Source organism: Haemaphysalis longicornis, unplaced genomic scaffold (assembly GCF_048455015.1).
Source record: "Haemaphysalis longicornis isolate Haplotype H1 unplaced genomic scaffold, Haemaphysalis longicornis Haplotype H1 scaffold_8, whole genome shotgun sequence".
NCBI classification, from domain to species: Eukaryota; Metazoa; Arthropoda; class Arachnida; order Ixodida; family Ixodidae; genus Haemaphysalis; species Haemaphysalis longicornis.
Genome location: NW_027526445.1, coordinates 173,967,349 through 173,981,841, shown reverse-complemented (window position 1 = coordinate 173,981,841; position 14,493 = coordinate 173,967,349). Strand labels below are relative to the sequence as shown.

The window sequence follows — 14,493 nt, the reverse complement described above, 5'->3', positions numbered from 1 at the left end:
ACTGTCTTGCTGGCAATAACCGGCACATTTCATTTCGTGCCACCTTTGGAATAAACCCTGCTTGTTACAAGTGAGAAAAAGTTGCGTTTTTGCATTAAATGATGAAAGCCTAGTGTGCGTTACAATCAAGGACACAGCGTTTAGTCTTTTTCGGACCTTGAAAAACGGGTGTTCGTTACAATCGAGGGCGCGTTAGATTCGAGTAAATACAGTATGGGGTTTAACGTGCTGACGCTACACACAGGCTGTGAGGAGTGCCGCAGTGAACGGCTCTGGGTCAATTTCAACCACCCGGGGATCGTTAACATGCGCCGAAATCTCGACACACAGGCGTTTTCGCTTTTGGCCTCCCTCATAAAAGCGGCCACTGCGGATGCGACTGAGGCTTGCAGTAAACCTGCCCGCGACAATTCAGAGAGTGGCCAAACTGCTCTCGACGTTTGAAGTCTCAGGTTGTCGGTGCACTCGGCCAGCGCCAGTGGCCCTCCCGCTGCTCACCTCGGCTGATGACCTGCCGGCAGGTGGAGCAGAGCCAGTGGCCAACCAGGGAGGCCACGTTGCCGCAGGACGCGTGCACCCCCTGGGAGCCGCAGCCGTCGCACACCACCACCTTCCAGCGGCTGAAAGGAAATACAGGGAAGCGGAGGAGAAGGCCCATCGAGGCACAGGACTGGTGCGCAATCCACTCAATACATACCCCCCCGCCGCCACTGACGGCAGTGAGTTTGCACTGGTTGTAGTTAAAGGCCGAACACAAAGAGAGACAACTTTGCTCCCAGGGCCATTCTAGTCCCACACACACACCATGGAGTTTCATACTATACTCGGTTACAACTAAAAAACAGCACCACCTCATGTAGCGTATCACTCCGCCAAAGCGCCGGACCCGCGACGTCAGCGCGCGCGCGTTTTGAAAGGGGGTTTGCTATGAATGTGTGATACCGTCTGCCTTGTCTCACGCAGTTTGTTTGTCGTCACTGGAGTCGTTTATAAGCATATTAAGTCCAAAGAATCACGGGAACGGCTCACGCCATGTTCAAAATATTCCCAGTAACGCCCTACTTGAGCCGTGCGGAGAAACATCTGGTTACGGTGATAAGGCACAGCGGCAACTTCCGGTGCCGATCTTAAGTTGTCACCGAGTATAGTCAAATCTCGATATAACGAATCATGCAGGACCACCGAAAATCGTTCATTATTACGAAATATTGTTGTAATGAAAAACTGGCAGTTACAAGCCAGTGCGCAAACCTAGGAATGAGAATTACGTATGCTAGCAGTAGATGCGTGTGCAGACAGGCAAACTCAAACAAAAATGTTGCGCTCGCTTTAAGGGGGGACGCGGCGGCCTTTGAAAACCGAAAAATCGCGAAAGAAGCGATTTTTGGAAAACCATGTATTTGGGTTGTATATGTCATAAACTAGCTTTTCTGAAGTTATCAGCTCCTAATTCATCGTAAAAATGTCAAAAAACGAATATATAACCAGCCGCGGCATCTCTCAAGGAGCGAGCAAACGCGAAATGGACCCAAATTTCGCGCAAACGCAGCCGCCATGCCGCTTGCCATAGAGCCGCCATTTTTATCTTGTTTTGTTTGTGCATTCTTGCGCTTTTTTTTCCCGCCATTACTGCTGGCGGCCGAGGCGTGGCCGAGGCGTGATACGCTTGTGATTGGGGGACTTGCAGTGCTTTCGAGTTTCCCGCGTCCCGTGTGCGAAGCTACGATTGGACCGTGCGCGCGCTTCTCGGGCAAGCGAGCTGACGCGCGAATGCTATTGGCTGTTGCGCGTGATGACGCGCGCTTCTTCCCGGCCGGCGGCCTGCGCCGCTCGCATCCACCTGGATTCCCCGCGCCATCGTCTGCTTTTCGCTGCTCCTTTGTTGTTCTGCCTCACTGTTTACCACCTTTTCGTTCGCTTGTCCGCTCATTCTACTTAGTTTTTTGCCGTGCTTACGATCACTGACGTACTTCAATAGTTCGGAGTAGCCTGCCAGATCGTGTACGTGATCGGACACGGTGCGCGGAGTGAAGTTCAGGACGTTACATGCATTCGGTGCGCGGAAGAGTTCCATGAAGCTCGTTCGCATGGCCAAGAAGAAGGTGGCGCAGAGCATCGCTAACGAGGGTGTCCGCGCTTCCAACGACGTATCTCCTGCCCTGTCTGTGCAAGACTTCGATCCTGGGAGTGTGTCCGGCGTCTCGAGCGCATCAACCTCGGCGACCGCGGCCTCCGTCTCCGGTCTCGCATCAACCTCGACAAGCGGGAATGTGTCGCGTACAGTTCACTTGGAGACATTTCCTGACATGCGAGGCGGTCGAGGCAGCGAACAGGCGTGCTGCTGTTCAAAACGAACTTGGTGCTATGCCGGTGACCCAGAGGAAGTTCCAAGCCACGGAGCCCTACCCTGTGCCTGCCATCATTACAGGTGAAGGTGGGAAGTTTCGCTTAGCGCAAATGCAAATAGTCCTGTGGTCCCTGATGCCCATGGAGCAGCATGTTTCATTGATTGCTGTCGAGACAGCAGTGCCATGCTGAGGTACAATGCGAGCTGCTACAGGGCTGCTCGAGAAATATCCACATCTGTGCGGCTCATCACACCAGGCCATCTAGCCCTCCAGCGAGCTGCTGAAAAAGACGCCCTGCGCATGAACAAGGCCAGAAAACGAAAGCAGGAGAAGATGGAAAAGCAACAGAGGAGGAAGACAGTGTGCCAAGACCCCTCTAGCTATGATGTGGGGTCCTTTTAGAAGTGAAAATGTGTACACAAACTTTGAAGGCCGTTTTCTCAAAACGAACTTTTTCCCTTTTGTGACTGCTTATCCCAGTGATATCTCAAGAACTGCTTGTGAGATTTGCATGCTGTTTTGTTTATTCTGTTCCTTAATAAATTTCCGAGGGCAAGACAAGCCCGTTTGCTGAAAATTCTTGTCTCTTGATTTTGTAAAAAATCAAAACAAGATCATGTTTGCATGTTTGATCAGCAACAGTAATTTTAGTGCTGTGCTAAAATTTTTCTGGTGAAAAATTTAGAAAAAGGGCTCTGTCTTGCCCTGGGGTACATATTCAGGAATAACCATAATGAATTTTATAGTCGCAGCACGCCTGGGTAATTCTCCAGGACTGGGATAAGAAGCCCATACAAACCACCGTGGTATACCCTCATAACTTGAGAACTAACCTCCGTAGCTCGATGAAACTTTGCACTTTTTCTAATGTTGATGCTATAACAATACCCTGAAAATTTTATTCAGATATCTCAAGAAACAAAAAACTTAGCCTTCAAGGGTAGCCTCCCCCTTAAAGGAGCCATGAAGAGAAAACAAAAGTTTGTTTTATTCGAAAGATTAGGTGTTTCATAGTACCCCAAGCGCTTTCCCGGAAGCAAATGGTGCTTTATTCATTGAGAAATAAGGCAATTTAAGTCAAAATTTTAAATCTCCCGCTAAAATTGCACATTTCGTCACGTGAACAATGGCGTCATACGACCCGGTCCATGAAACAGATACTTAGTATGTCGACTCCATATAGCACCCACACGCGGGAGTCGACCGAGACGGCGCCCATTTTAAAAATACTAGTAAAACCTAGTGCACCCGCAGCCCTAGTCATGGAATCGCCTGATCCGGAGAACAAAACTCTCGCCGAGGAGCTCGGGCTTGCATTTAACAACCTCACACCACTTGAATGCTCAATGCTTCTAAGTGCACGAGCGGCAACAGTTGTGGGATACGCGGTGGACGGGAAAGCGACCATTCCGCGATAGCCACAACAGACGAACGCCCAGCCGTCGGCACCGCTGCCTCGTCAGCCCCGTCGCGACGGACGAATACAGACTGGTACGTATGTGCCGTATTTTCAATTTCAGTAGCAGTATCGCTAATGCCAGTTGGCCGGTGTCGTGTATTGAAAGCCGTTCACTCGAGCTCTCTGCTCCGACCAGAAAGATTCGAGCGTCAATGCGCGGTGTGTACGGCAATTTTTTTTTCCCCAAGGTCAGAGCGCTTTGAAAGGCGATTTGACGAAGTCGGCGACGAGCGCCAGCATGTCTGGGTCCCTTCCGTAACCACTTCCTCGGAAATGAAGCGAGCACACTCGTACTTCCTTTAGCTCTCTTTCTCCTCCGTTTGCAAAGTTCACAAAACGTAGCCACTTGCTTCGCCGAGGTTCGTCGTTGGGCAGCACATGAAAGGAGATCTCACCGGCGGGGATGTCGCACTCCCTCGACGATTTGCCCGTACTACATGGGCATTTCAAAACACAGCAGCGAAATTTCATTGTAAAGTACTCGAGCAAACTGAAGTTTTCAGTAGTTGTAAACTACTCCCTCGACGATTTGCCCGTACTACATGGGCATTTCAAAACACAGCAACGAAATTTCATTGTAAAGTACTCGAGCAAACTGAAGTTTTCAGTAGTTGTAAACTGTAAACGAGCTCGTAACGACAGCAGCAAGCCAACACGACCTCCATACCGAAACCTGTGCGACGAGTGGCACTATCTCGTTGCTGCTCTGTGTTCCTTACTCCCCTTGTTTCTATTTTAACTTTGCTGGTTGGCGATATGACGGCCAACCTCCTGTGAAGGGATTACGATACCAAGCAAGGTCGCGGCTGTGCGTGCTGGGACGGTTCGTTGGCCCCGAAGAGCCTTGAACCCGAAAATTCGTCTGCGCGACGGTGGCGACGGCGAGATGTCGAGTTCGGCTTGCCGGTAGTTTCGTACGCATTGGCATACACGCTTGCGTGTTCGTTCGGAACTTCAACCGTTTACTCCACCGTTCTTTGTCATAAAAAGAATGTGCAGTATGTTTCACGGGCATTTAGCTCGCTATGCAAACTGTAAGCCCTGCCTAACATGCGTTTGCTTTTGCCGGCCTCCGCCAATCGCAGAGCATTCCCAAGTGACATCATAAGTTTTGTTGCGGAAAATGAGCTGGTGGGTCGCATGGTCATTTCCTTTTTTCCTAATTATGTAGCTTATTTGAGCGAAGTTTGCGTTATAAGTGGTGTCGTTATGGTTCTAACGAGGCAATCTTTCGAATGAGCCAAACTTGTGTTTTCTCTTCATGGCTCCTTTAAAGCTACTTTATTTGAAGAAATCAGTTATGTTCTTCTTCCGTGTGCAGCACGCACGACCAATTAGGAATGCCTCTACATCATGGTTTCTCAAAGTGGGTTCCGCGGAACCTTGGGGTTCTGCAGGCCCCTCCTCAGGGTTCCGCGAGCCACTGATAAATTTTCCCTGGTTCCGCAGTCGCAAAGTCTTATATGGTGAACTTGAGGTGCGATCGATCTAAGGAACCTCCATTACTCACGCCCGAGTGTCAGTAAGCAAATATCGGCGCATAACAGAAACGCGCGAGCTGCGCAATAAATCTCGCCAGCAGCTTGCAGCCAGCCAGACTCCGAAAACGGGCCACGTGGTTAAACTATTGCACTTTAATCTGGGCCTTATATTACCCCCATGCGCATTTCTCCTGTTTGGAGATAGGTGCCGCTAGCTTTGTAGTATACCTTGTCACAAGCCCTGTCTCAGCGCGTGCGACTGTACCTGACTGTAATCTTAATTCCTTAAATGTATAAATTGTGTGTGTGTGTGTGTGTGTGTGTGTGTGTGTGTGTGTGTGTGTGTGTGTGTGTGTGTGTGTGTGTGTGTGTGTGTGTGTGTGTGTGTGTGTGTGTGTGTGTGTGTGTGTGTGTGTGTGTGTGTGTGTGTGTGTGTGTGTGTGTGTGTGTGTGTGTGTGTGTGTGTGTGTGTGTGTGTGTGTGTGTGTGTGTGTGTGTGTGTGTGTGTGTGTGTGTGTGTGTGTGTGTGTGTGTGTGTGTGTGTGTGTGTGTGTGTGTGTGTGTGTGTGTGTGTGTGTGTGTGTGTGTGTGTGTGTGTGTGTGTGTGTGTGTGTGTGTGTGTGTGTGTGTGTGTGTGTGTGTGTGTGTGTGTGTGTGTGTGTGTGTGTGTGTGTGTGTGTGTGTGTGTGTGTGTGTGTGTGTGTGTGTGTGTGTGTGTGTGTGTGTGTGTGTGTGTGTGTGTGTGTGTGTGTGTGTGTGTGTGTGTGTGTGTGTGTGTGTGTGTGTGTGTGTGTGTGTGTGTGTGTGTGTGTGTGTGTGTGTGTGTGTGTGTGTGTGTGTGTGTGTGTGTGTGTGTGTGTGTGTGTGTGTGTGTGCGCGCGCGCGCGCGCGCGCGCATGCGTGCGTGCGTGCTTACGTGTGTGTGAGTGCGTGTGCGTGCCTGCGAGCACGCGCGTGTGCGGTGGTACTATGTACTTTGTGACCCCTGCACTTCATAACCAGTCTCCATGTTTTACCGTTTGTTTATCTGTGTGTCGCCCTGTCCTTTTTGTGTGCACCACCCAAGAAGGCCTAGTGCTGTTGGTGGGCACCACCCAATAAACAACAACAACAATAAACAGTCACCCAACACAACGAGAGAGAAAAGAGGCAAACATGGCTAAGCTTGCTTGGCTACTGCACATTAAACCACAACCATGTGGTGGCGCATTACTCGGTTACAACTCAAGAACGGCACCACCCCATGTAGTGTATCACTCCGCCAAAGTGCCGGACCCGTGACGTCAGTGCGAGCGCGTTTTGAAAGGGGTTTGCTATGAATGCGTGATATCATCTGCCTTGTCTCACGCAGTTTGTTTGTCGTCACTGGAGTCGTTTATAAGCATATTAAGTCCACAAAATCATGGGAACAGCTCACGCCATGTTCAAAATATTCCCAGTAACGCCCTACTTACGCCGTGCGGAGAAACGTTCGGCTACGGTTATAAGGCACAGCGGCAACTTCCGGTGCCGTTCTTAAGTTGTAACAGAGTATAGCAGTTGGCACTCGACATGGTGATGATGATAGCTACTGAACTTGGGGAATACACAGAGAAACGGCGGTTTCTGTTTCATGCGAGCACTGCAACGTTGTTACTTTTAGCCGAATTCATAATACTGATGTTCTTCGATTATAATGGGGAAAACAAATTGCGCGCGTTATTCTGAAACATGCGCCATATTGAAACTCGTAGTTCTGAAATATTTTTACATTGAAAATATAGGGAATCTGGTGGGGATTCTCAAAGGGACACTGAAGTGATTTGTAAACATTGCGGGATTACTAGCGCAAATTGTAGTTCGGAGTCCGTAGGCATTGTTTCGGCCACTCTGGCCGTGTTTACGCGAATTTATTTACCGTATTTATTCGAAAATAGGTCGAGCACGAATATAGGTCGACCCCCTAAAAATTGAAGCCGCCGAAAAAAAAAATATATATTCGAATATAGGTCGACCCATACCTTTAAGAAAAAAACTTGAGGAAACTTTAAAACTCACATTTATTTACAACGCGGTCACCTCACTGGTCAGAGCCGCACACTCACTGCGCCGCAGTTCATTGCGCCGTATGAATTTCTAGACCCACCCCCGCCCCCACAGGCTTTGAAAGATGAACGGCCAATCCCGCCTCGCAGCGCTAACTGTTGAGCTTTGGTCTGAATAGCTTTGCAGGACACTTGGTGTCCTTTCGTACGCTCCTCTTCCACGTGCAGCCGGAGTTTTTTCTTGAGAGCATCGTGCCTAGGGCCACGGAACGCACGACGCAGTCCCCTACAAGCAAAAAGTTCGTCCCACTGTTTCCGCCATCCCCTGATCAGCTTTTTATTAACGACTAACTCTCGCTGATCGGCGCAGTCGTTCAAGTTCTCAGCAAACAGGTTCACCCGCTCATCTGACGTGACATCGTGAAATGTGCACGTGCAAAACGTCGTGTGCGGAAATTGCGGAAATCACGACGAAGCAAACACAAAGAAAGCGCATGAAACGGAGAACGGGAGATAGTAGAGACATCGAGCGAAGCAGCCAACGCCGTTCCATTCACGACGTGGCTACGCTAGGTGGCGAAAGTCACCTTTACCTCCACCTCGCGCTAGCCGCTACCGCGACTCCAAAGACACCAAGCCAAGCCAATCTGGCTCTCTAGCCAGGCCCAGTACATCAGCTCGCTGGTGTCCGGTCCGGCCGCAGGTAATGCGCGATAGCCGGCAGTGACTGCGCGTGGTTTTCTTACGCTGATTGTTTTATTATTTTTCCCTTTATTTTCTTGCCTGTCTTTATTCTAGATGCTCCGTGCTGCCGCCTCAAATTGAGGAGCGCCGGGCGCGACGGAGAAACGGATCGCTCGGTGCGCTCGCCGTTTTTGATCACGATTATAGGTCGAGGTTCTTCGGTCACGATTATAGGTCGACCCTCAATGTTTAAGCACATTTTCGGAAAAAAAAGGTCGACCTATATTCGAATAAATACGGTAGTAGAAAAATCAATTCGAAAATGCTGTCCTCCTCTCTTTACGCTCGCCCATTTTCTGTGGCGTTTTCGTGTGACGTCAGCAGGAGATGAGCTGGAAAATGGCTGCGCTACTGCACGGTTCGCCAACCAGCCGACCTACCGAACGAGTCAGTCGGCCCAGCGTTTCGTCCGCCGGCCACCGACGGGTCGTCGCTATTCGCTCGCTCAATTGAAACTAAGCCACAACACCTTTGTGAATGAAAGAATGTGCCTTTCCTTACTTTGTTAGTTTGTACACTGTGTCAAACTCAGAGTCCGGGTCGCTCCACACAAGCGCTGCACAAGTGCACATGCGACGCTTCACTGACTTTACGCTAGTAGGAAAATCTAAGGCCAATTGAAGGCGGGAGAAGAGTCAGCGAAGTCAATATAGGTACTAAGAAAATAAAATCACCTGAAACTTTTACCGTACAGCGCAAAACTAGGGAGCAGGAAGCACTTTTTGCGCTGGGTAAACAAGCACAGCGGTCAGCAGCAAGATCGCACATCTGCGAATGCTTTTCCGTCAAAGAAATGCAATTGCTAGACGTGAGATATTGTGGAAGTTTGGGGGACACTTACTGCAGGAGTGATATACAACAAATAGTCACATAAAGTACTTAAAATGCTTAAAATAAATAAAAGTGTAAACTTGTCATACATTATAAACCTTATATATCCAACCCGGCCAGCGCCGGCTCGTGGCCTAGCTGTCTGAGGCGCTGGAATTAGTTTTGAAAGTCGCAAGTTCGAATCCCCGAGGGTACATGTATTTTTTTTTTTGTAAGTTGATTTTTTCGTATGCGGCCGATCTTTTCTGAACTGAGTTCACCATTTTTGGGCCGTAACGTTCACTGCTCCACGAGCGAGATCGCAGAACGCGTGCATACTGACAATTACGCGCTAGCGAGTTCTCGTTGGCGTGCTGTTGCCACAAGCACCGACTGCTTGCGGGCAGTGGGCCCAGGCCTGAATCAGCACACCCTTGGCCTGGTGCGAACTAGCTTTTTACGAACAGACATGAGTGAGGCAAGCTCCGAATATGCGGGAAAAGCGCATGGCATTTGAGAGTCTGCGGTGACGCGGAGGGCGTTCATCCACTGCGTAGGCCTCGTCTAGTGATTTCTACGATTCCAAGCCGCCCTGGGAGGTTTATCTTAGACATTTGACAGCCGACAACATGGCAGAAGCGCGGTACGGCGATAATTGAGAAATCGAGAATGCCCATCCAACAACGCCATCATATGTTAAGCATGTTGTTTTACAGAACCGAAACCGAAACCGAAACTTTTGATTGCTAACATTGGGCATCGTCCAATCACGGTGCCCCCCCTCCTGACGTCACAGCCTTTAGTTGGTGCGGCCGCCGCAAACCGCGCATAGTAGTTTTTCTTCTTTCGCGCTTTGTAAAATAATTACCGATTTGTCAACTGGATAAACGATGAATAGTGTGTTAATTTGAGCCAGTCTACACAGTGCAAGAAAAAACGGGAGCTTGACAAATTCACTTCAGTGTCCCTTTAAAATATTCGTACATTTGAGAAATTCGTTGATGCGGGGTTCGTAGTAACGAGATTTGAATGTAGTATATACTAGAGGGAAACCTGTCACTGCAATTGCATGTCGTTGTGGGTGCTCCGTATCAGCTAGAAACATCCCCTCCTACTAGCCATGGCTTCTTTTTGCTCCTGAAGCCAGACCCAACAAAAAAGAGCAACGTATTTAATTTTCGCGTTCCGACTTGTGTGACGCTTTATGGGGGTGCGACGATAAAGAGGCTGTATTACTTGGCTAGCAAGCTAGAGCGCATGGACTGAAGCTGCAGGCCACTATGCGGCGTTGCGAGGACACCGCTAAGGGTTTGGCCAACTCATTGCAGTGAAATCTTGGTGACTAGAATTTCATCGCATCGCGTAAAATGTTCGTACATGCGAAAGTTGTACCCTCAAAACATACACAAAATGAAAGATAAATTTACCTGCGGTAGAAAAAATTCCTTATATCCGTCTGCATTTTCTTTTCTCTAAGGTCTTTAACGATTGACTTCTGGAAGGTGCAACACTGTGGACAAGTGATTTCACGAATGTCTTCGCCTGCCACTGCACACCCCAGCACATTAGGCACCAGGTACATTTCAGCAGTCGTGGGTGGCGGTAATATGTGGGTGGCGGCGGTCAGTGCATTTCGCTTTTAGGTCGTGGCCCACCTTATGAAGGATATCGAGCTTTTCCTGAAGTGATAGGGGCTTTCACTTTCGCGACTTGTTGGCGATGAACCAAGCTCCCTAGACCCGCAAACAGCGTGCAAGTGTGCGATTGCGTGAGCCTCCCTGAGGCAAAAAGCGAAAGCACTAGCATAGGTGGACAACAGACAGATAGTGCACTTAGTGCGGAGTGCAGCCGTGTGACATAGCCAATTGGGCTTGGCGAACTTGGATCCCACCCAGATCACTCTCTCTCCGACGGCTCGACTGCCGGCAGTTGATGACATGCGCGTACGATCCGCAGTGGCATGGCAACGCGTTCGGAACCGCCAATGCTTTTTGCATTGTAAGCAATGCATTTCAGCCGGGGAATATTAGGAATTCGTATCCCACTGAAATTCGTACCAGCCGTGATTGTATTACCGCTGTTTTGCTGTACAAGGAGCCGATGACGCGCTCAGATGCGGGCGATGTCAACGAACCACGCTTTATTGCTCAGTTCTCAAGCTTGGGCGCAGGAGGACGAGTTCATTAAGGGGGGACGTGGCTTTCAAAATCAACTTTTTTATTTCTTTGTGGATTTTGATGAAAATTGGCACAGCAACTGGAAATGCTTCCGTGATAACACCATAAAAATTTCAAGCTAATATTCTGAAAACTTTTTTATGTATTAAATTTTCTTTCTGTTCCGCTTGTACCGAGCTTGAGCGGCTTATAAAACATGATAGAAAATTTGTTCGAAGTGCTTTGCATTCCCAAATGAATGGACGAGGTCGTGACAGTTTTAGAATTTTTTTTTTTACAACACAATGTTTTTTAGTTTTCATTTTTTTAGAGGTTAATGTGCAATAGGCATGTTGACTGTGAACGATTATGTGAATAAAAAAATCACAAAAAACAAATCTGGAAAACCAAGAGTGTCACGACCTGAACTGTTCATCAAGGAATGTAATGCAAGAAACGGAATCAAAATAGACCCAGCGGTCACAAAGAAATCCCTGGTACAAGCGACACAGGTGGCAAAAAAAACTGTTTTGAGAAAACGGCTTCCAAAGTTGCAACGTAGGTTTCACTTATCAAAAGTCGTCACGGTTGTAGCCTTTCATGTCCTTTTGAACATGGGGCTTCTGGAATGCCTTGCCTTGAAATTGGAGTGCCTTTCACAGCCTTTCTCTTTCCAGAAAATATCATTTTCAGCTCCTCTGTGAAGAGTACATACCCCACTTTGCAGATCAAATGAAGGGGGAGATGGGTTTCAATGGGCTTTCAATGCAAAGTAGATTAGCTGGTTGGCTGTATCGCACTGAACAGCCTCCTTTTGCAGTGTTGTCACCATGGCAACAAGTTAAGCATTTTTTTTACTTAAATTTGAACATTTTTGGCTTTTTTTATGTTTTATCATCTTGCCTGGCACAGCAACTTAGTACTCATACGTGCAGGTGTTCATTGCCAAAAGTTTGCATACCACAAGGATGAAAATGAGCTACTTTGAAGCTTGGTAGAGTATTCTGCATAACTCCCAACTTCAATGCAAGAGCATATTTTTTTACTACTTTTGACATTCAAGGCATCCAATATTTCTCGCAGCAAAGCCAGTATGCCCTGAGCAATGGAATCAATAATTTCACTAAAAAATCACCGTTAAATGCTGCGACAAACGTACATTTTTAATGCAGAGAACATATTTTTATTCCTATATTACTAACTCAAACCTGTTTGCATGAAAATTACAAGTGCACGGGAAACGTTGCGCAAGAAAGGCGATATGGCTCGCGCGCATCTTAGCGCACGCTTACCGCGACATATCGAACTTTGATTACAGCTGATATGGCTGGTCAGGTCGCTTTTAGGATTAAATCTAACGACGCAGGCATTAATTACAACTACTGGCGTTCAATCGTAACCGGTTGCCCAGTCATGTGCTGCCCCAATGCGCGTCGGCTATGCCGTGCGCGCCGCAGCGTTTCACGCGTCGACCGTTTCTTTCTCAAGGCTAGCGAGCCCACAGTCAAAACACAGCAATAACTAAGCGTGTAAACATCGCAAACCCGACCAAAAGTTCACTTCACGAACCGCTATTGCAAGCGCGCACACCGCGTCACCCTCCGGGGTCTGGCGACGGTAGAGTCACGCGCACCACGAAGCGTTCGATGACCTCCTCCTTTCGAGCCACACAACTTCCCGTAATCTGGCTCGTTATCTCCGGCATTCCCACCGCGATAACGTCCGTGTTGAATGCCATAGATTGAACAGAAACTCGGCCGAGCGAAGCGGTGAAAATGAACTCAAACCGCTCGCTACGCAGCTCAGGCGGCCGCCATCTTGCATTGCGCCCGTGACATCCAATCAGGAGGGTCGGTGTTCCGCGCCCCGACCGAGGACCAATAGCGCTTCAGCATCTATTTCTAGCTTCATTTGTGCGTCGTTTCTTTTCTGCCGTTTGTGCGTTTGTGAATGAACGAAGATAAAAGAGACGAGCAGAACCGGAAAGACGATCGCTTGGCCGATCTAACCATATCAAAATGGCCGCGCCGGTGGCACCGGTGCGGAGATAGCGCGCTCCGAAAATTGCCGTTTTTTCGCCCTTTTGCGCTGATAGTTTGTCACCGCGCCTGACAAAAGTATTTTTTTATGCCACTTTGCGACGCTTTTCAGCCTAAAAACTTTGCAGACGCATAGAATAGGAAACATAGAAGCCGAATATGTGGGTTTCAAAAAAACGATGTTTTGGTCATTTTTCCGAAGTTGAAAGCCGCGTCCCCCCTTAAGTCGTCTGTGTAGTAACCAGGAAACTGTATGAACCGGGAACGTATCAACGGGGTCTTACTGAATAGATTGGTAGGAAACTATGCCACGCACGGCTGCTTCCAGGGAGACAACGTGCGGGACACGATGCGAGCTCACTGCTACGGCCAGCTGCGTTGCAGCGGCCACCAGATGGTGCCATCTGTTGCTGTGGAAGGGACCTCCCATCGCCACTGAGTGCACTGCAGACAGTGCTTTGTTCGAGGGCCTCTCATTCTTGAACACACGGTGCAAAATTGACACAATGAAGGAACAAAAGAGAGAAGGACGAGCGCCAACTCCCAACAAAGTTTATTTCGGAGAGCATGCAGATATATACCCCTGAATAAACGCTCTCCGAAATAAACTTTGTTAGAAGTTATATTCTTGTCGTGTGTGCAGTCTCGTTGCATTACGTCTACGCGAATGCATTGCAAAGAAGCCCAACTTCACCCTCTAGGGTCTGTCATCTAACTTTCCCCCAGGTATCCCCTCGGGGCTTCTCTATCCTCACCCGCCGTCCTCGGAGTGGTCGCGCCCCATGGGGCAGCAGCAGCGGGGGGCATCGCAGTGGCTGTAGTGGAAGAGCAGCTCCTCGAAGGCGCGCGGCTCCCGCTCCCACGAGGCGTCCCTGCGAGGAGGGAAGGCACCACAGGGCACCACAGGGCAACGCCACTTATACTCACAGTCACACACATGCACGCAATGGTGGCTGCACTCTCCACCTGCATGCACTGTGCCCCACATAGAAGACCCACGGTCGGTTCTTCAGGGACACAGGACGCTACAGTGACAGGAGTAGTGTAGAAGGACTTGCTGTTGGGCGAGTTGGTGCGTGTTAAGAATGCGAGTAAGCTGTGCAAACTGCAGACACCACACACAGAAGAACGGAGAGGAAAGTTGAGATATCGTGTCGGTGCAGCAATAGCGGAGTGAGAGCGATACGCAAGGCTTACCGTATCAGGAAAAAAGGAAGTTAGTGCGTCACTGATACTTCAATTAGTCCGCACAACAGTGAGATGATGTTCATTGAAGAGAGCATCTCTGCATTTCATCCCAACAAGTCATTGTATTCTGTTGGGCGTGTGCAACGGTACACCTCCAATCAGTACTTCTGTATGTTTTTCCATGGAATTAAAGTAATTTGCAGTAAAACAAAAAACTGCACCCGTCCTTGTGTCGTTCTCTCTC

The 14,493-nt window shown here is 48.8% G+C and overlaps 1 protein-coding gene across 1 annotated transcript in view; it reads right to left on the bottom strand.

Annotated features, from left to right (window-relative positions):
- Positions 1 to 14,493, bottom strand: part of LOC144148168 (E3 ubiquitin-protein ligase PHF7-like) — a 31,118-nt gene that overhangs the window by 7,862 nt on the left and 8,763 nt on the right. Inside the window, exons 8-9 of the mRNA XM_077679748.1 lie at positions 13,817 to 13,933; positions 499 to 620 (exon numbers count right to left, since the gene is read on the bottom strand). Of these exons, the coding sequence (XP_077535874.1) occupies positions 499 to 620; positions 13,817 to 13,933 (239 nt within the window). The remainder of the gene's footprint in view (positions 1 to 498; positions 621 to 13,816; positions 13,934 to 14,493) is intronic.